Source organism: Barbus barbus (assembly GCF_936440315.1).
Source record: "Barbus barbus genome assembly, chromosome: 34".
NCBI classification, from domain to species: Eukaryota; Metazoa; Chordata; class Actinopteri; order Cypriniformes; family Cyprinidae; genus Barbus; species Barbus barbus.
This window is the reverse complement of record NC_136762.1, coordinates 883365-906204: the sequence shown is the minus strand read 5'-3', so window position 1 is coordinate 906204 and position 22840 is coordinate 883365. Positions and strand designations below refer to the sequence as shown.

The window sequence follows — 22840 nt, the reverse complement described above, 5'->3', positions numbered from 1 at the left end:
TGATCTCTTTAGACACTAACCTTCCTCACACTGAGGGTCTCTTGGCATTGAAATATTGTCTTGATTTACGCATTGATGATGAAGGTCTGCCAACCTAATTTATTGTGGATACGGCTGAATTGGTTTTGACAAAGAACTATTTCCTTTTTGAGAGAAGTTTTATTTACAAATTGAGGGCACAGCAATGGGTGCCACTATGGCCCCTGACTATGCAAACCTATACCTTGGTTATCTTGAAGATCAATATGTCTTGAATAATAATCCTTTCATCAATAATTTGGTATTGTTCAAAAGATATATTGATGACTGCTTTATCATCTACAAAGGCTCTGCCAGTTTTTGCCGTATATATGAATTGTCTTAGGCTATCCATTAAGTTCACTTATCATGTAGGGACAACAGACATGAATTTTTTGGACACAAACATCTCTGTTATCAATGGCCAACTTCTCTATATAGAAAGGAAACTGCAAAAAACAGTCTTTTACATGCAAAGAGTGCTCATCCCATGTCTTTGAAACGTGGTCTGCCGTATAGCCAGTTTATGTTCTAACAAGGATGATTTTGAAGCCAAAGCCCAGAATTTGTATAGCGATTTTAGATCTCGGGGATATCCAATCAAGTGTCTCAACACTGCTTTAGACAAAATTAGATCTTTGCCAGAAGATACCAGCTTGACCCCCAAGAATAAGAAGTTGAGTATTCAAATCTCCTTTCAGTCCCTTGAGTTCAGGTATCAAAAAGGCAATCAATAATCATTGGCATATCATACAGAGTGATTGTGATTTGTCAGGCCTGTTCACTGATCCACCTCTCTCTGTTCATTCCAGGCCTACAAATTTACGGGATAAATTGGTGCGTGCAGATACCCACATCCCCGCTCCTGGGACCCTCTCTGATGCCCATGGAAATGTTCTGTGTAAAGATTGTGTTGCCTGTTCTCATTATTTAAAATGCAACAGGTAAAACTTATAAAATTAAACAATTGATCACATGTAAAACAACACGTGATATACATAATTTTGTGTTCTTGCCCTTCACTGTATGTTGGAAAAATATAACATGCATTGCTCACTAGAATTATTGAACATATGAGCGCTATCAGGAGACAGGATCATACTTCTCCGCTTTTTCATCATTTTGAGTCTGCAAAACATTATTTTTCTGATTTCTAATTCCTGGGCATTGAGAGGGTTCTTTTACATATGAGAGGTGGTAACCGTGATAGAAAATTGTTACAAAGAGAGGCTTTTTGCATTTTTGAGTTGAAATCATTAACCCCAACAGGATTAAATGAAGAGATGGATCTTGCATGTTTTTTGTAAAGGGAAATTGTTGGCATGACAACTATCTCTCATTGATTAAGATCAGCTGTCAACAAATTGCAATTGAGTCTATATAAGTGTGGTGTTGCTTTTTTGCCTCATGAGCACTGAAGAAAGCATGGGCTGAAACGTCTGCTCTCTGGTCTGTTTTTAATACACTTTGTACCTTTGTCCCTTTTGCATATGAAAAATAAATAATTACATTTTTGGTAGACCTTTTTTGGTCTGTTTTTTTGCAAGGTGCGGACAAATTTAGCTACCCATTGAGCTATAAAATGTTTAAAACACCAGCTTTAAAATGGGGATTTACTGTTAATTTTTTACAGAAAAACTCACACTAGACTAGTTTATTATTATTATTATATTATTAAATTATAAAAGTTAAATTAATAAATAAATACATTACTACAGTAATAGTACTATTGTACTGTAAAATAAAAAAATATTTAATAATATTTAATAATTAAATTTATTTTAATTACATTTTAGGGCTTTTCGAATCAGAATTTTCGTTTTGATAGAAAATCACAGGGAGCCTTAAAACATCTGTTTTGTTAAAAAGTGTTCTCATAAGATCGTTATTTTGTTTTATTTTGAGTAACCATACAGCCCTAATGCAAGCACATAAATACTGACTGGTAAAGTGGTTAAGTTAGTCTCAGTACTGTGGGTTAGTAGTGTGTGTGTGTGTGTGAGAAAGAGTGTGTGTGTGTGTGTTCTGACCGAGTGTGTTGGCGATTCCTGTTTTGACGCTGGACATTCCCACGTGACTGATGCGGTTCTCGTGTTCGGCCTTCACTAACACCACGATCTTAATGTTCCACAGCGTCTGCACTGCGATCTACAGCCAAACACACACACACACACACACACAGATCAAACACTCGTGTGCTTCACTCGTTCAGTTACTGCGGAAAGTTCAGCCACCAGATGAGAAACACAGATGAGCAACACGACAGAAAGACACATTAAACTCTAATAAAGTCGCAGGGTCATTAAACACACAAACACACACACTGGATTTCATCTGGAAGATTCATTAATGATTCTGTCACTGCTCAGACAGTTTTTAGCTGCATCTCTCTTCATTTACTTTGATAGTTTGGTCTGAGCTCACTGATAATAAACATGGTTGTGTTATTAAACTGCAGTAGCATCATCATCAACTTGAATGCTAACTAAAACTATTAAAAACTCATTTCATTTAACAATAATAAAATTGTTATTTAAGTTTAAAATGAACTTAAAAACTATAAATATAAAAATAAAACCTAATTCAAAATATTAATAAAAAATATATGATATATATAATAATACTACAACAACAAAAACCTAAGACTACTAAAAATGTCAAAAGTACATAAAATTTCTAAAAAATAAACTAATGAAATTGAAAACTAAAAATATAATAAAAAAGCTAATTACAAATATATAATACAGTATAATAAATATAATAGTACATAAACAATACTAAAATAATAAAAACATTAAGACTAATAAAAATGACAAAAGCACAACTAAATTAAAATGAAATTTAAACTGAAAATTTTAAAAATGAAAGTTTTGTTTTCAAATTATTTACATTTAGTCATTTACCAGACGTTTTTATCCAAAGCGACTCACAAATGAGGAAACTTACAAATAATAAATAATTATTAATAAAACTATAATAGCAAATAAATAATACAATACAAATTTATAATAAATTTAACTAAAATCTGAAAATATTAAAATAAAATCTACTTCAAATAATTAACAAAAACTATAATATTATAATGTAATTATATACTAATACAATAATATATAAATAATACTACAATAGCAAAAACCTAAAACTAATACAAATGCCAAAAGCATATAAAAAAACTAGAAATAAACAAAACAAATTAAATTGAAAGCTTTTAGTTTAATTTTTTCAGTTGTTTCAAAATATGAGTACAACTATAATAGCATATAAATAGTAATATGAAAACAAAACTTCATGTCAAAAGCACGTAACAGAAAGAGTAAAACTGAAAGTGAAATGTGAGAATATGAGGCTCAGAGCTGCAGCGTCTCACGGGTTTGTAGTCGATCTCAGTGTAGTCTTTGAGGGCGCAGCGGAGCGTCTCCACCCACTCCTTATCACACACAGAGTTCTCCTGCGTTCCGAACACATAGATGTCATGAGGGATCGTCACCGCCATCTCATCCAGAGTCTTCCCCAAACCTCGGGATAAAATCCACGATCCCATCGACTTCGGAGCAGGAACACTGCCTGAGAAGAGATGGCGTGTGTGTGAGTCAGTGTGTGAGCGTGTGTGTGTGTGTGAGTGTGTGTGTGAGTGTGAGCGAGTGAGTGTGACTGTGTGAGAGCGAGTGTGTGAGAATGTGAGTGAGTGTGTATGAGTGTGTGAGTGAGTGAGTGCGTGTGTTTGTGAGTGAGTGTTAGTGAGTGAGTGAGTGTGTGTGCGCGTGTGAATGAGTGAGTGTGAGAGTGTGTGAGTGAGTATGTGAGTGAGTGTGAGTAAGAGTGTGTGTGAGTATGTGTGTGAGTGTGAGTGAGTATGTGAGTGAGTATGTGTGAGTAAGAGTGTGTGTGAGTGAGAGTGTGAGTGAGTGCGAGTGAGTATGTGTGTGAGTGAGCTTGAGTGTGAGTGAGTATGTGAGTGAGTGAGCTTGAGAGTGTGAGTCAGTGAGTGAGAGTGTGAGTGAGTGCGAGTGAGTATGTGAGTGAGCTTGAGAGTGTGAGTCAGTGAGTGAGCGTGAGAGTGTGAGTGAGTGTGAGTGAGTATGTGAGTGAGTGAGCTTGAGAGTGTGAGTCAGTGAGTGAGCGTGAGTGTGAGTGAGTGTGAGTGAGTATGTGAGTGAGTGAGCTTGAGAGTGTGAGTCAGTGAGTGAGAGTGAGAGTGTGAGTGAGTGCGAGTGAGTATGTGTGTGAGTGAGTGCGAGTGAGTATGTGTGTGAGTGAGCTTGAGAGTGTGAGTCAGTGAGTGAGCGTGAGAGTGAGTGTGAGTGAGTATGTGAGTGAGTGAGCTAGAGAGTGTGAGTCAGTGAGTGAGCGTGAGAGTGAGTATGTGAGTGAGTGAGCTTGAGAGTGTGAGTCAGTGAGTGAGCATGAGAGTGTGAGTCAGTGAGTGAGCGTGAGAGTGTCAGTGAGTGTGAGTGAGTATGTGAGTGAGTGAGCTTGAGAGTGTGAGTCAGTGAGTGAGCGTGAGTGTGAGTGAGTGTGAGTGAGTATGTGAGTGAGTGAGCTTGAGAGTGTGAGTCAGTGAGTGAGAGTGAGAGTGTGAGTGAGTGCGAGTGAGTATGTGTGTGAGTGAGTGCGAGTGAGTATGTGTGTGAGTGAGCTTGAGAGTGTGAGTCAGTGAGTGAGCGTGAGAGTGAGTGTGAGTGAGTATGTGAGTGAGTGAGCTTGAGAGTGTGAGTCAGTGAGTGAGAGTGAGAGTGTGAGTGAGTGCGAGTGAGTATGTGAGTGAGTGAGCTAGAGAGTGTGAGTCAGTGAGTGAGCGTGAGAGTGTGAGTGAGTATGTGAGTGAGTGAGCTTGAGAGTGTGAGTCAGTGAGTGAGCATGAGAGTGTGAGTCAGTGAGTGAGCGTGAGAGTGTCAGTGAGTGTGAGTGAGTATGTGAGTGAGTGAGCTTGAGAGTGTGAGTCAGTGAGTGAGCGTGAGTGTGAGTGAGTGTGAGTGAGTATGTGAGTGAGTGAGCTTGAGAGTGTGAGTCAGTGAGTGAGAGTGAGAGTGTGAGTGAGTGCGAGTGAGTATGTGTGTGAGTGAGTGCGAGTGAGTATGTGTGTGAGTGAGCTTGAGAGTGTGAGTCAGTGAGTGAGCGTGAGAGTGAGTGTGAGTGAGTATGTGAGTGAGTGAGCTTGAGAGTGTGAGTCAGTGAGTGAGCGTGAGAGTGTGAGTGAGTATGTGAGTGAGTGAGCTTGAGTGTGTGAGTCAGTGAGTGAGCGTGAGAGTGAGTGTGAGTGAGTATGTGAGTGAGTGAGCTTGAGAGTGTGAGTCAGTGAGTGAGCGTGAGAGTGTGAGTGAGTGTGAGTGAGTGAGCTTGAGAGTGTGAGTCAGTGATTGAGCGTGAGAGTGTGGGTGAGTGTGAGTGAGTATGTGAGTGAGTGAGCTTGAGAGTGTGAGTCAGTGAGTGAGCGTGAGAGTGTGAGTGAGTGCGAGTGAGTATGTGAGTGAGTGAGCTTGAGAGTGTGAGTCAGTGAGTGAGAGTGAGAGTGTGAGTGTGTGAGTATGTGAGAGAGAGAGTGAGTGCGAGTATATGAGTGTGAGTATGTGAGTGAGAGTGTGTATATATACAAATATATATATATATATATATATATATATATATATGTGTGAGTGTGTGTGTGTGTGTGTGTGTGTGTGTGCGCGCGCATGTCTCACCCATGTTCCATGTTCCGATGAATATGGAGATCATGTCGGGCTCATCCTGATTGGAATGTTTGTTCTTCATGAGTTGCAGCAGTTGGCAGAATGCTTCCCTTTTCTACGGGACGAGAAACAAGCGATTAATCAGTGGTGTGTGTGTGTGTGCGTACTGATTAAACACGCACTCTATTGAGTACCTGTAAAATCTGAATTCAGAAAGGCCAGTGTTAATCTGCGCGACTCACTTTTGCACTGGCAAAGATGAAATCTTTCCTCTGGCTTTTGTCTTTTTCTTTCTCAAAGACGATTCCGAGTTTATTCTGAACACGCTGAGACTTTATCAGCTGCCGAACTACAAACACAAACATGATTTTATCCTGTGACAAAGCCTCTGTGGACAGCACAGACTCAACACTGCTAGTGATGTAAGAGTATGAGCGCTCAGCATCATCATTAGACTCACTCTTGTCGTGTGTGAACGTGTTCCAGTCTTCCTGCGCGTCCTTCATCTTCTTCATCACCACCAGTTTTCCTCCCTCTACGTCCACACTCAGAGAGTATTTCTGACTCTTCCCGATCTTCGTCAGGTCAGCCAGATACACATCCAGTTTCACCTGAGACACACACACACGCGCTATTTGGACTTCACTGATTATTACTCAGAATGTGTGTGTGAGTGTGTGTGTGTTTGTACCTCAAAGGTCTGCACAGGAATAGCTTTGTGTCTGATGGACAGCAGCGGTGAGATGTTCGGAGTAGATGAGCTCATGTCCTGAAGAGCCTTCAGAGCCTGAAACGCAGTGTGACAGAATATTAATACATTATTAAATGCACTGTTAGTGCAAAGAAGAGGAAGACTATTCATAAAAATGAATGAATGAACAAATAAAAGTAGTAACAAATAAATAAATAAATAATAAATTTGATTCATTATTTGCCTCTCTCATCCCCATTTATGCATTTAGCAGACACTTTTATCCAAAGCAACTTACAATGAAGGAAAAAAAACAATTTGGTAAAGACATCAATTTTAGTAATAATTAATAATAATTCATTTTAATTTAGTAATAATTAAATTAGTGCTGTCAAACGATTAATCGCATCCAAAATAAAAGTTTTTGTTTACATAATATATGTGTGTATACTGTGTATATTTATTATGCATATATAAATACAAACACATGCATGTATATATTTATGAAAAATACGTTACGTTTATATGTTAAATATATTTATATATAATATAAAATATAATAATATAAATATATACATGTAAATATTTTCAAAATATATACTGTATGTGTGTGTATTTATATATGCATAATAAATATACACAGTATACACACATATATTATGTAAACAAAAACTTTTATTTTGGATGCGATTAATCGTTTGACAGCACTAATTTAATTATATAATTATTTAATAAATAATAAGAAATAATAAGAAAAACAATAAATATAATAAATAATAATAACAAAAATAATAACAACAAACATTAATAATAATAATGGGATACATTATAAGAAATAATAGAAATAAATAAAAATAATACTTTAAAGTACAGAAATTTGGGAGCAGCCAGTGATTCTTCGACTCTAAAATAGCATGTGTTGAATCTAATGATATGTCTGATGTCTTTAGCTGCGTGCGTGTTTACCTTCTTCTCTACAGATGACAGCAGATCTTTGAGGATGGCCAGTTTAGTGACCAGATGCTCCAGCTCTTGATCTCCACCCTGAGACATGGTCTACAGACAGAGATTACACAAATCAAGAATCAGTTAGCAGACCCTTTTATCTAAAGTGACTCACATTTATTACACAAACACACAGTTACTCATTAATCACACAAAACATAATCAACCAACCCCAGAAACATAATAAATACTATAAACCATCTGAATGAATCAGAGCTACTAGTGTGAATCACAGACATACTGAGCCACACATCAAACCCTCAGCGCTCAGGCAGACAGGAAGTGATGTCACACCTGCTGGATCATTCTGGACACCATGGAGGCGCTCTGCTGATCAAAGACCTTCGACAGGATCTCTAGACCACACAGGACTTTATCCACCTCCCTAAACACACACACAGAGAGAGAGAGACAATACTGTATGTACATATGAATGTGTGTGTGAGTGTGTGTGTGTGTGTGTGTGTACACTAGAGCTGTCAAGACATTCAAACATATGAACACACTGTCTTTGGCCGTTTCTCAAACGGAAGGCTGCATCCTCCGGAGGTTGCATTTGTAGGCTGCATACGTCATAAAGAAGATCTTATTTTAGAATATTAATACTTATAAATTTGACCATTATTCTTAGTTAAGTGTAAATTGTTGTAATATGCTTTTGACTCGCGCATGTAATGCTCAGTTAACTGAAATAAACCAGGCTTGATGACGTATGCAGCCTGCAAATGCGACCTCCGGAGGATGCAGCCTTCTGTTTGAGAAACGGCCAGTATGAATCAGTCACTGAATCATTGACTCACTCAGTTTGTTCAAAACTACAGATTCATTTAATAACGAAGCAAGTGACTGTCTTTATGAATGAGTCACTGAATCATTGACTCATTCAGTTTGTTTAATACTACAGATTCATTTAATAATCAAGCAAGTGACTGTCTTTATGAATGAGTCATTGAATCATTGACTCATTCAGTTTGTTTAATACTACAGATTCATTTAATAATCAAGCAAGTGACTGTCTTTATGAATGAGTCACTGAATCATTGACTCACATGATTTGTTCAAATGAGTGAATCATTCAGTATCTAAGCAAGTGACTGTCTTTATCAATGAGTCACTGAATCATTGACTCATTCAGTTTGTTAAAAACTACAGATTCATTTTTTAATAATGAAGCAAGTGACTGTCTTTATGAATGAGTCACTGAATCATTAGCTCACTCGATTTGTTCAAAAGGCTCATTCAGAAGCAAAGCAAGTGACTGTATGAATGCGTCACTGAATCATTGACTCATTTGATTTGTTCAAAACGGAGAATTCATATAGTAATGAAGCAAGTGCCTGTGTCCATGAATGAGTCACTAAATCACTGACTCAAAACTGTGGATTCATTCAATAATGAATCCGCTGTGTGCTGCTATGGCTTTGATTGGAACTATTTCCATTGGCAAAACAGACAATATTGGGCCAGTTTTACTAAATTCCAGTTTAGCACAATTCCAAAACAGCGCTGATGGGTGCGGACATTTCTGCGTGTGATTTACTAACAATGCGCACAACAGCGGTAAAAAATTATATAAATACTGTTCAGTTTCTTGCATAGACTGATTGTTTCGCGTCTTTAGACATCAATGTATCGCCACGAGCCGCAGGGTTTAATTAGGTTTGGGTAAACCTAATTAAACCCAAAGCCGTGGGTCCCATTGACTGCCATTATATGACTGACAGACTGCAACGGTTTAAGTTAAAAATCTTCGTTTGTGTTCTACTGAAGAAACAAAGTCACCTACATCTTGGATGCCCTGGGGTAAGCAGATAAACATCACATTTTCATTTTTGGGTGAACTATCCCTTTAAATGCTTTAATCATTTTAATGTGCTATGTTTTTCCAGAATGAATTGCAGCAGATGTAGTCTGTACCCATGCAGGCGTTTGCAGGACGCCACCAGAGTCTTGTTGAGGTGAGGAAGACTGTTTGCTCCCTGTTTGACAGCCTCCAGATCCAGAGCATAGCTGCCCTTCAGATACTCGTGAGAGATGGTGCTCAGGCCGTTAGACGCCGTCACGCTGCGGAGACAAACACCGTCAATAATAACAATAACAGAATCATTCATTATTTATGCATTTGACAGATGCTTTTCTTTAAAGTGACGCACATTGCATTCAAGCTACACTTTGTTTTCAGTTCATGGGTTCCCTGGGAATAACGATTTTGAATTGCACTTGTTTAAAGCAGGATATTTACCATATTTTCTGGAGTATAAGTTAAAACTTTCTAATAATCTGAAATGTGCTGCAACTAATATCCCAAAGTGACTTATACAAGGCAATTAATGTCAAAGCATACGCAAAATGCACTCATTTGCATTGATGTTAAATGAGAGAGGACTGTTTGTAATAAATGCCACTCAGTGTTATTTTAGTATCACTGATATACCACTATAATTTTGATTAGCATTTTGAATTCGTTTTTTATTTTTATATTTTTGGTTTTCATTTTAATACCAGTTAAAGTTTTAATTTAGTTATGTGTTTTTGTCATTTTTATTATTAAAATATGTCTATATAATTTTTAAATCATTTGTATTTCAGTTTAGTTTAAGTTATTTTCTTAATAAATTAAAATGAGAAATATTGCCTTTGGGCACTAGCTAAAATAAAATATTTTTTATATTTTATTTTATTATAGTTAATGTTTATTTTTTATTTCAAGTAATGAAAATGTGTTTTTTTAACTATAATAACCCTGATGCCACTATAATTAGTTTGTTTAATATTTATTATATTTTTCATTCCTGTTCTGTACTGAATACTATTAAATTTAAAGAATTTATTGAGTTACAGGAACTAAAATACACGTTTATAATGTTTGTATACATTTAGTTTTAATTACCAATATTTTACATTATTTCTGAATGTAATAGTAATATGTGTCCCTGCAGCACAAAAGCAGTCATGAGTAACACAGGTATATCTGTAGCAATAGCCAACAATACATTGTATGAGTCAAAATTATACATTTCTCTTTTATGACAAAAATCATTAGGATATTAAGATCATGTTCCATGAAGATATTTAGTAAATTTCCTACAACAAATATATCAAAACTTCATTTTTGATTAGTAATATGCATTGCTAAGAACTTCATTTGAACAACTTTAAAGGAGATTTTCTCAATATTTAGATTTTTTTGCACCCTCAGATTCCAGATTTTCAAATAGTTGTATCTCAGCCAAATATTGTCCGATCATAACAAACCATACATCAATGGAAAGATTATTTATTCAGCTTTCAGATGATGCATAAATCTCAATTTTGAAAAAATGTACCCTTATGACTGGTTTTGTTCTCCAGGGTCACATATGATGAAACTTGTGTTTTTTTGTGCATTTTTTTCCTCTCTTAACAATCAAAGTTTTGACCCAGTGCGGTTTATAATCAGGTTTTTATTTTCCAGTAAAGGAATAAAAATGGTATTTTATGCTATATTTCAAGTGCTCTAAAGCTTTTAAATCTACTAAAGTAATGTGAGTTCTCTCGGTGTAGTAACACAGAGGCGGGGCTTACTTCTCAGGGGGCGTGTCTGGACTGACAAGGGCGGAGCCTGCAGGGCTGCTGGTGGAGGCAGTGCGTGGAGGGAGGGGCGGCTTCTCATCTTCACCATCTAAACACACACACACACACACACACAAACACACAGTCAGTGAGCTTGTGCTGTTATATGAATCATAATGTGTGTGTGTGTGTGTGTGAGTGTGTGTGTGTACCCGAGTAATCTCTGTCCTCTGTGGTTTCCTCTCTCTCCACTGGAAACAGCAGTGTGGTCACCAGGCCTTGACTGGGCTGCAGATACAACTGAATCAACTCAGGAAGAGTCTTGAAGCGTTTGGGCTGAACGCCCTGAGACGTCTGAAACACACACACACACACACACCTTCAGATAACCAGAAACCTGAGAACAGAGGAAACACTAAAACAGGAATAGACAGAGAAAACGCACACATACACTTAGAAAACCGGCCTGAGTCCACGTAGTTAAAGTTACTGTAAATAAGGTTAGTTAACATGTGATACAATAATAACACACAAACACAGGCTGATTCGGTGACGTCACACGCTGTGATTCATGGGAACAGAAGCTCGTTCACTCGCTCGTGATCACCATCAGGATTCAAACACATTTATGAGGGCTGGAAAAGCTGATGCATCTCCCCAAGGAGCTTTACAATGTGCTCTTAGAGACGATTCACCATGAGAACCTCACCATTATTACACTCTTAAAAATAAAAGGTGCTTAAAAGGTTCTTCACAGCGATGCCATTAACCATTTTTGGTTCCACAAATAACCAGTCAGTGGAATCTCTGTTTTACCTTTTAATAATCTGAAGAACCTTCTTTTGCCACAAAGAAGCTTTTGTGAAACAGAAAGGTTCTTCAGATGTTAAAGGTTCTTTATGGAAACATGTAGACAAAAAGGTTCTTCTGTGGCATCATGAAGCTCCTTTATTTTTAAGAGTGCATGGAACCCATTTATTATGACAATAATAATGATAAATATAAGATATATTATTTTAATTGTTTTAATTATAAAAATTATGAAATAATGATCATTATATTATTGTTATTACTGAAATATTTTGGTTTGAAAAAAAAAGTAAAATTAAACCAATAAAGAAATAAATGAATGCCTCCACCAAATTATGATAAAAACTGTGATTTAAAAAAATCAGGTTTGCTGTGGTTATGTTTTGTCTGTTTGAAGGGCTGCACAAATTGACCAAAATCTGTGATTATATACCAAACTGACTATAACATAATAATAATAATAACAATAATAATAAACAATAATAATTATACATTTTAGTGTAAAATTACAATACAAATAATTATATATTAGTATTAATATTTATATATTTGTTGTAATTTCACAAGTTCACAATTACATATATCTTGTGTTAATTAGGTTAATTATCTGAATGTGCTCCTCACAAAATTTGTTAATAAAACATCATTTAATCAAACATTTATTTTGACAGAAATAAAATTTTAACATATATTTTAAATTTAAAACTTAAATTCAATGAGTTGTGATTCAACTAACTGATTTGCCCCAAGTATGCACACTTCCTGATGTGCAGAATGGAACTGACAGACCCCACAGGCGCACTGCCTTGTTGTGAGCGATCTTAACAAATACAATATTGACATTGCAGCTTTGAGTGAGACTCGGCTTGCAGGAGAGCACTCGCTAATTGAACTCGGGCAAGCATACACCTTCTTCTGGAAGGGCCTTCCAGAAGACACCCGCCGTCTATACGGAGTAGGTTTTGCCATTAAAAGCAGACTTCTCCAGAACATTCCAGAGTCTCCTGTGGGAATCAGTGAGCGGCTGATGACCTGGCGCATTCCCCTTGCGAAGGGATCGCTATGCAACCTTGATACGCGCATATGCACCAACTTTGGATGCTGAAGAATGCATTAAAGACACTTTATGAGTCTCTTGACAAAGTTCTCCTCAAAGTTCCTCACACTGATAAACTTGTGCTTCTGGGAGACTTCAATGCCAGAGTAGGCACCAGCAACATGCTCTGGTCTGGGGTAATTGGGAAACATGGATTAGGCAACATGAACAGGAACGGCCTGTGACTCCTCTCTCTCTGCTCTGAGCACAAACTGGTCATAACAATACAATTTTCCAAATGAAAAACAAATACAAAGCATCATGGATGCACCCCAGATCCAAACACTGGCACCTATTGGACTACATTATAACCCGGCAACAAGATCTACATGAAATCTCCATCACCCGAGCAATGCGTGGTGCGGAATGCTGGACAGCCTCATTCAAGATGGCGCCGCTGTGTTCGAACGCCGTCCAGGTTGCTCCGCTAAGATTGTGTTTTTATTTACTTTTTTACTTAGTTTTACTTTCTCTTTTTACACATCTCACATCGGCACTGATCACCTATAACAAAGAAACACATTTGGACATTGGAAACCGCTACACCAACCTCTTCCAGGACACTTTAGCCACGAATCCAGCATGGCCTCTGGAGATTCTTCGGAACGCGGAGATAAACAATAACCCCCCGAGGTGAAGGATCATGAAACACTGCGGGAAATGTGCTGGGATTCGAGACAGACTCAGGAAAAGGGCTCACAGTCCTCCTCTTCCGAGCATTCTGCTCGCAAATGTCCAATCCTGGGAGAATAAGATGGACGATCTTAGAGCCAGGATTAGTTTCCGACGGGACATAAGGGACTGTAACATCCTTTGTTTGTACGAAACGTGGCTTTCGTCCTTGGTCCCGGACACTGCTGTTATGCCGAGTGATAACTTCTCTGTTTTTCGGAAGGACAGAACAGCAGAGGCCGGTAAATCCAGGGGTGGAGGAGTGTGTTTCATGATTAACAAGAAATGGTGTGATCCAAGGAATATCTCCATTCTGTCGCGTTCCTGCTCGCCTCATCTGGAACATCTTTCCATTATTTGCCGCCCAGCGAGCTCACGGATGTAGCATTGAGCTTTGTAAACACGCTAACCAAGCAAGCTACAGAAACAATAACTATAAGGACATTCTCCAACCAGAAACCGTGGGTGGACAGAACAATCCGTGCTGCGGTTAACACACGCACTGCCGCTTACAATGAGGCTCTTCTGACCAGGAATATGAGCAAGTACAAAGCATTGTGCTATGCTCTCCGACGCGCAGTCAGAGCCGCCAAACACAGATACAGAGACAGAATTGAGTCTCATTTCCAGCTCAATGACTCTCGACGGATGTGGCAGGGAGTTAAACACCTTCTACGGCCGCTTCGATTGCAATGGCGGCGGCGTGACTCTGCCGTCCAGCGCGTCAGGAAGCAGCGGGCAGAGCAGCGATGATCCTGTAATCACCGTGTCGGAGGTTCGGAGGGCGCTAAAGAAAGTGAACGTCAGGAAAGCAGCCGGACCTGATGGGATAACCGGCCGTGTTCTGAGGTCCTGTGCCGATCAGCTCGCTGGTTTGTTCACTTCTATCTTTAATGAGTCCCTTGCTACCTCTGTGGTTCCCACCTGATTTAAAGAATCCGTCATAATCCCTGTGCCTAAGAACAATAAACCCTCTTGCCTGAATGACTATCGCCCAGTTGCCCTCACTTCTATAGTCATGAAGGTTTTTGAGAGACTTGTAAAGAGCCACATTTGCTCCTCCATCCCTGATACTCTGGACCCTCTTCAGTTTGCCTATCGCCCAAACAGATCCACTGACGATGCCATCTCTCACGTCCTCCACTCTTCCCTCACACACTTGGACAGCAACAATGGGAATGATGTAAGGCTGCTATTCATTGACTATAGCTCAGCTTTCAACACTATAGTCCCCATCAAGCTGGCATCTAAACACACAGACCTCGGCCTAAACTCCTCACTCTGTGACTGGATTCAAGACTTCCTCACCGGCAGACCTCAAGTGGTGAAAGTTGGCCAGTTCACCTCAAACTCCATCACCCTGAACGTAGGAGCCCCACAGGGCTATGTCCTGAGTCCCCTGCTCTATTCTCTCTACACGCATGACTGTGTGTCCTCTCACAGCTCCACATCTATCATCAAATTCGCTGATGATCCTGTGGTTCTGGGCCTCATCTCCAACAATGATGAGACCGCACACTTGGATGAGGTAGAGAGACTCACATCATGGTGCCAGGACAACTGTCTCTCTCTGAACGTGAGCAAAACTAAAGAGCTGATCATGGACTTTAGGAAGAGACAGCAGCAGCCCTACACTCCTCTTATGATCAGTGGGACCCCTGTGGAGAGGGTGAGTAGCTTCAAGTACCTCGGTGTAAACATCTCCGAGAACCTGACTTGGACTACACACATCCAAACACAGGTTAAGAAAGCCAGACAAAGACTGTACCATCTGCGACAGCTGAGGAAATTCAGGGTCTCACCAGCAATCCTGAAAACTTTCTATTCAGGGACCATAGAAAGTGTATTGACTCAGTGCATCTCAGTGTGGTATGGAAACAGCTCCAATCAGGACTGCAAAGCACTACAGAGAGTTGTGCGCTTAGCTCTCCCCTCTCTGCAGGACATCTACCTCAAACGCTGCAAAAATAGAGCTGTCAAAATCATCAAGGACTCTAATCACCCTGGTAATCGTCTATTCACTTTGCTTCCATCTGGTAAGCGCTTCCGTAGCCTGATGGCAAAAACTGAGAGACTTAGGAGGAGCTTCTTTCCCCAGGCCATCAGGCTCCTAAACTCTAACTCTGTGTCATAACATCACTTGACTCCATATAAATATCAATATATCTATAAGCTATTCATAATTTTTCTCTACCTCATATTGCTGCTATTTACATACCCTGTACATTTTATACAGGTATATATATTACTATTTATGTCAACCACATACTGACCTGCACATTTATATTTATATTTATATTTTTTTATATTTTATTATTTAATTTTTTCTACTTTTCTTTTTCTTAATATTTGTATTCTATACAATTGCACTGTCCTTGGAGTGGACCTGACTTACATTTCACTGCTGGTTATACTCTGTATAATTGTGTATGTGACAAATAAAAAATCTTGAATCTTGAATCTTGACAGATCATCGGCTGATCAGATCCAAGATACATCTAATAATCCGACCTCAACACACTAGGCATTAGGGATGCGCGGTATACCGGTACTGGAAAAGTACCAGTATATATTATATTTCAAACGGTACGATATGCAAGCGTTACTATAATGTTGCCACAGGAACACATCAAATCTTAAGCATTTTTCGCTTGCTCATCCTGATCATTTCAAAGAATTAAGAGATCAACAGGTGAGTGCATCATTCATAAATTAAGATTCAATTTGAGATTTTATTTACAACTGATCACAGCACATACAGATGTAATACAGTAAGCTCAAACGTGCATGTGTGACACGCTAGAACCAGGAAAGTTTTGGTCACGTAATATATGCACTTGAGAGTTTTGCTATATTAATTTTAGTATCAATGATATGCAGGGAATGTTTCTAACGTGCTGCCGACTGCTAATATGAAACAGCCGAGAGAGCGAGAGAGTGAAATTTATATTTAATGCTTTTTTTTTGGCTGAGTCTGAAATCTGAAAACAATCTGAGACAGAGAGAAATAATGACGTGATTTTTGAATATTACTTTGACTGTTAGAATAACACTTTACAATAAAGCAACATTTGTTGCATTAATTGCGCAACTTTGTTACATTTTTCCACAATGTGATGTTTTATTAATAAATTTCGGGAGGAGCACGCGCAGATAATTAACACGGCCAATTCACCATCAGCAATCACTCAGTCTATCCTATCAGCCGAGAGAGAACTTCTATAAATAGACCAAGCCATCTTACCTTCATTCTCTCTACAGTTTCTAGCATCCCACCTCCACCCTAACTCCTCACCATCAGCCCGCTCCTACCCCAGCGTGGGGAGGAGCTCGGGGGGAGCGCTCTGGGTCCGGGCTAAATGCTGAGCTCGGACCACTCTCCCCGGACAGGGGGAGTGCCCCGGGTTCGGGAGTAATTTACAGAGCTCGGAGCCCTCTCCCCGGACAGCACGCCAAATACGCATAAACCTTGACTCTGTTCATTATACGCAAGGGTGAACTCGTGAAACAGTGGAAAGCGCATGGGCTAATCTTAGCTCAGCTATACAACAAGCTTCTACTGACACAATTGGATTCAATTCCAAACGCTACCAGGATTGGTTTGACGACAGCTCCCCTGAAATACTCAATCTTCTGGAGGAGAAGCGTAAAGCCCTCACTGCCTATCTCTCCAATCCATATTCTCCCTCTCTGCGCTCACACTGGAGTAATATCCGTGCTGAGGTGCAACGCCGGCAAAATGACTGGTGGCTTAGGAAAACCCATGAAATCCAAGGCTATGCGGAAACCAACAATTCACAAGCTTTCTACGATGCAATCTGACCCCAAAAACGCAGAATCACCCCTATCAGATCTGCAGACGGTACAGTACTGCATAAGGACAATCAAGGAATACTTGAGAGTTGGGCTGAACATTTTAACACCCTCCTCAATCAAAATAACCCGACTGACTCCACTGTCCTGCAGCGCCTCCCAAAGCTCCCACCTGCGTATGAGCTTGATAACCCACCCAGGTTCTCAGAAGTCCTCTCAGCAGTACATAGCCTCAAGGACAATACGTCTGCTGGCCCTGATGGAATCCCTGCAGAGGTTCTAAAAGATGGCGGGTGCCTGCTCACCAAAAACCTCCACCAACTCATCCAGATACTATGGGCACAAAAAACTGTTCCACAAGACTGGAAAGACTCACACATTGTTACCATTCATAAGAAAAAGGGTGACAAGTCCATCTGTGGAAGCAGTCGTGGTATATCCCTGCTCTCTGTGGCAGCGAATGTATTAGCGAGGGTCATGCTCGTCCGTCTAACCGAGAACATCACAGAAGGGATCCTTCCTGAGTTTCAGGAAGGATCGGTCCACCTCCGATATGATATTTGTCCTGCGCCAATTGCAGGAGAAGGCCAGAGAACAGAACAAAGACCTGCCTCATAGACAACGAGATCCAGGCACGCATAAATCTTGCCTCCTCTGCCTTCGGTAGACTTTGATCTCGAGTCTTTGATAATAAAGATCTCCGTACCTTCACTAAAGCGACTGTCTACCAGGCAGTCTGCATTTCCACTCTGCTGTTTGGTGCAGAAGCTTGGACCCCCTACCGCAGGCATATTCTGGGTCTCGATGCCTCCAGCGCATACTAGGTGTCACATGGAAAGACAAAATCCCCCACACGGACATCCTACAGCGGACCAACTCCAGCAGCATTGAGACAACCTTTGCTAGGCGGCAACTGAGATGGGTTGGACAAGCTATCTGCATGCCCTCCCACCGCAGGTTCTTTATGGGCAGATATACACAGCTAACAGGAGACCTGGGGGTCAGAAGCAGCGCTATAAGGACCATATTAAGGGGATCCTGAAAAGCTGCGGCATCAAACCGGGAGTCCTGGAAACAACAGCCGCCAACCGGCAGGCATGGAGTTCTGCATACGATCTGGGCGTCCAACAGATCAAATTACAGCACGCCCAACAAAGAACTGTGCTACATCAGCGCAGACACCAACACACACCGTCACAATCACATCCATCCCCAGACTCAGTACTCACATGTCCCAACTGTGACAGGACATGTGGCTCCCGGATTGGACTTTACAACCACCTTCAATGGCACTGCCGACAGCACTGTCTCAACACTCACAGTGATGTCATGAAGAGGGGCATCAAGAAGGCCAAGCACTGCTACAAGCTAAAGGTAGAGGAGCATTTTTCCAACTCTGACCCCCGGCGCATTGTGGCAGGGCATCCAGGTCATCAGTGACTACAAGCCATGCAACTCCACTCCAACGGTCACAGACGGCTCCTTCCTTGATGAGCTAAATGACTTTTATGCTCGCTTTGAGAATAACAACAAGGAGACAGCCACCAAGATCACACTCTCAGGAGACCATAAGACCCTCAAACTCACCTCCACAGATGTCTGCACAGCATTGAGCCGGATCAATGCATGCAAGGCCGCTGGCCCTGACGGCATTCCTGGACGTGTGCTCAGGATATGTGCAGAGCAGCTCGCAGAGGTCTTCACAGACATTTTCAACCTGTCCCTCACCCAAGCAACTGTGCCAACATGTTTTAAGGCCACATCCATTGTGCCAGTGCCGAAACACTCCTCCCCGACGTGCCTGAATGACTACCGCCCCGTAGCACTAACACCCATTGTAATGAAGTGCTTTGAGCGACTGGTCCTGGCACACCTCAAGAACTGCCTCCCACCCACACTGGACCCACACCAATTTGCCTACCGTAGCAATAGGAGCACTGAGGATGCAGTATGCACAGTACTGCACTCGGTACTCACACACCTGGATAATAACAACACTTATGCACGGATGTTGTTTGTTGATTTCAGCTCAGCATTCAACACCGTCATTCCCTCCAAGCTGATCACTAAACTTGGAGACTTGGGTGTTAACACCTCCCTCTGTAGCTGGATTATGGACTCTCTGACCAACAGACCTCAGCATGTTAGGTCAGGCCACACCTGCTCCACCACCATCACACTCAACACCGGCGTACCACAGGGCTGTGTGCTGAGCCCATTCCTCTACTCCCTCTACACCCATGACTGCAGGCCTGTGCATGGATCCAACTCCATCATCAAGTTTGCTGACGACACCACAGTGATTGGCCTCATCAGAGACAACGATGAGACTGCCTACAGGGAGGAGGTACAGCACCTGGCTGCATGGTGCGCTGACAATAACCTGCTCCTCAACACCAGCAAGACAAAGGAACTTATTGTGGACTTCAGGAAGAAGAAAAGTGGAACGCATGACCCCATCCACATTAACGGGATGGTTGTTGAACGTGTCTCCAGCTTCAAGTTCCTGGGAACCCACATCTCGGAGGACCTGACCTGGACCACCAACACATCCAGCCTAGTCAAGAAGGCTCACCAACGCCTCTTCTTCCTTAGGACACTGAAGAAGAACCACCTGTCTCCAATCATCCAGCGGAACTTCTACCGGTGTGCAATTGAAAGCATCCTGACCAACTGCATCACAGTCTGGTATGGGAACTGCACAGTTGCTGACCGCAAGGCACTGCAGAGGGTGGTGAAAACCGCCCCAACGCATCACAGGGACACCACTTCCTGCCATTTAGGACGTCCAGAGAAAACGCTGTTTACGTCGAGCTCGCGGCATTTTTAAGGACTCCTCTCACCCTGACCATAGACTGTTTAACTTACTGCCTTCTGGGAGGCGCTTCAGGAGCCTCCGATCAAGGACAAGCAGACTCAGGAACAGCTTTTTCCCCACAGCTGTTTCCCTACTAAACTCTGCCCAATGATACCCCCCTCACACACCACCACAAACTCTTCACCCCTCCCCATCATTAAAATCGGTTAAAAAACAAAAACAAAAAAACATCCACACACTGAGTACTATGCACTGGAAATTTTTATTTCTATGCACTTTCAATGTTCATTGCACTAGTATTTATATATCTTAATGTATAGCTTATTCATATCCATTTGTAATTATATTCATAGTTTTTGCTCATAGTGTACATACATTTACTGTACAATCCATCTGTATAGTATGTTCATATCACCCATCTGTACATCATACTGATAGTATTTAAAAATTTGTAAATTATGTCCATAGTACTACTGCCTTATCTGTATATTCTGTACATATGTAACATATTGTAGGCACTGTATATCCTGTACCTCTGCTTATTGCACTTCTGGTTAGATGCTAACTGCATCTCGTTGCCCTGTACCTTACATGTGCAATGACAATAAAGTTCAGAATCAGAATCAGAATCAGAATGAGCTTTATTGGCCAAGTATGTTTACACATACAAGGAATTTGTTGTAGTGACAGAACAAGTTGAATCTAATCTAGTGACAGAACAAGTTGAATCTAATCTAATCTAATCTAAACACTCCAACAACGCATTCTAGAAGTGATGTCATCTTCGTAATCGATGGACTGCATAAGAAGTAAGAAGAAGTGTGAGCAAAATGAAGTGTTTTACAAATATGAGCGTAAGCACACTTTATAAATGAGGCCCCTGGTTCATAAGCACGCACACACACACACTCGTTTACTCATCTATGTACATAAGCACATCACAGACGTCTATTGTTTCAATATGAAGCTCATTATTCTGACCACAGACACAATAAAAACATTACTGACTTCATTTATGATTCATTTCTAACTCTGAGGAACTCACTTCTTGAGAGTCTCACACACACACACACACTCACTCTCACATACACACACACTCACTCACTCTAACACACACACACACACACACACACACACAGACACTCACTCTCACATACACAACACACACACACTCACTCACTCTAACACACACACACACACACACACACACACTCACTCTCACATACACACACACTCACTCACTCTAACACACACACACACACACACACACACACACACACAGACACTCACTCTCACATACACACACACACACAAAGTACCTGCACTGCCAGGAAGTTCTCCTCATCAGGTAGGATCCTGTATGTGTGAACATGTTTCTGAAACCTAGAGAGACAGACAGGGAAACAGAGAGCGATTTATCGTGTGGAAGAAACGAAACCAGGTCAGTGGTTCCACACACACACATCTGATTTTCACGCTGGGCTCAAATTTGCATCTGAAACAAAAGTGTGTGTGTGTGTGTGTGTGAGAACTACAAACCTGTCCGTGTCAGTCAAACACACTGCCTGTTCACGATGTGTGCACTGAAGCGCGCGCATGCGCACACACACACACACACACACACACACATAGACACATTTATTAATAGTAAATCCTACACACTAACCATAACAAAAAACTCTGCATTAGTTCAAGTTTAAGTTCAAGTTGAGCTTTATTGTCATTCCAGTACATGTGGGGACATACAGTGGAACGAAATGTTGTGCCTCGCAGGACCACAGTGCTACATAAATACAGACATACAACAATGAAGTAAAAAAAACACTATTTATTTAAGTATTTACCCTATACAAACTAAAAAATAAACAAACTATACGAATGCTTCACAAATACTGTACATGTACAAAGAGAAACATTTTGAGTCAAGCAGCTGGTTGGGGAACAGAGCAGGATGATTTGTAGTGCATGAGCATGTAAACATACATATATTGCTGAGTCTTTTGTGGGATTGTGTACACGCAGCAGTGTGCACATAGAGTGAAGTGAAGTGAAGTGACATTCAGCCAAGTATGGTTACCCATACTCGGAATTCGTGCTCTGCATTTAACCCATCCAACGTGCACACACACAGCAGTGAACACACACACACACCGTGAACACACACCCGGAGCAGTGGGCAGCCATTTATGCTGCGGCGCCCGGGGAGCAGTTGGGGGTTCGGTGCCTTGCTCAAGGGCACCTCAGTCGTGGTATTGAGGGTGGAGAGAGCACTGGACATTCACCCCCCCCACCTACAATTCCTGCCGGCCGGGGACTCGAACCCGCAACCTTTGGATTACGAGTCCGACTCTCTAACCATTAGGCCACGACTTCCCCAGGACTAGAGGAGAGTGTGTTACTACAGGTGGTTTGTACAGGCCCACTCACCTGTGTGTAGCACACTTCGAATTGCACAAACAAAGTTCCATACAGTTTTTTCTTTGGTGTGGTAAGGTTGGAGGGGGGGGGGGGGTGTTTGGGGTGGTCCATGTTTCAGGAGGTAGGAGTTTGCATGGGGTTTCAGAGGGGGGCGGGGTGATTTGAGTTCAGGGCTCTCACAGCCTGGGGGAAAAAGCTGTTGAACAGTCTGGCGGAGCGGGCTCTGATGCTCCGGTACCGTCTTCCTGATGGTAGGAGCTGGAAGAGACTGTGGGAGGGAT

The 22840-nt window shown here is 41.1% G+C and overlaps 2 protein-coding genes across 2 annotated transcripts in view; both read right to left on the bottom strand.

The window, feature by feature from the left end:
* LOC306854576 (transmembrane O-methyltransferase homolog) overlaps positions 1-22840 on the bottom strand; it is a gene marked incomplete at its 5' end in the record, with an annotated part of 605488 nt that overhangs the window by 539381 nt on the left and 43267 nt on the right. The gene's annotated exons all lie outside the window — the stretch shown is intronic.
* Positions 1-22840, bottom strand: part of LOC306854592 (phosphatidylinositol 3,4,5-trisphosphate 5-phosphatase 2A-like) — a 54625-nt gene that overhangs the window by 19001 nt on the left and 12784 nt on the right. Inside the window, exons 2-13 of the mRNA XM_079392740.1 lie at positions 21461-21524; positions 11145-11286; positions 10945-11041; positions 9298-9444; positions 7675-7765; positions 7342-7431; positions 6376-6471; positions 6145-6295; positions 5927-6033; positions 5697-5799; positions 3386-3582; positions 2049-2166 (exon numbers count right to left, since the gene is read on the bottom strand). Of these exons, the coding sequence (XP_079248866.1) occupies positions 2049-2166; positions 3386-3582; positions 5697-5799; positions 5927-6033; positions 6145-6295; positions 6376-6471; positions 7342-7431; positions 7675-7765; positions 9298-9444; positions 10945-11041; positions 11145-11286; positions 21461-21524 (1403 nt within the window). The remainder of the gene's footprint in view (positions 1-2048; positions 2167-3385; positions 3583-5696; positions 5800-5926; positions 6034-6144; positions 6296-6375; positions 6472-7341; positions 7432-7674; positions 7766-9297; positions 9445-10944; positions 11042-11144; positions 11287-21460; positions 21525-22840) is intronic.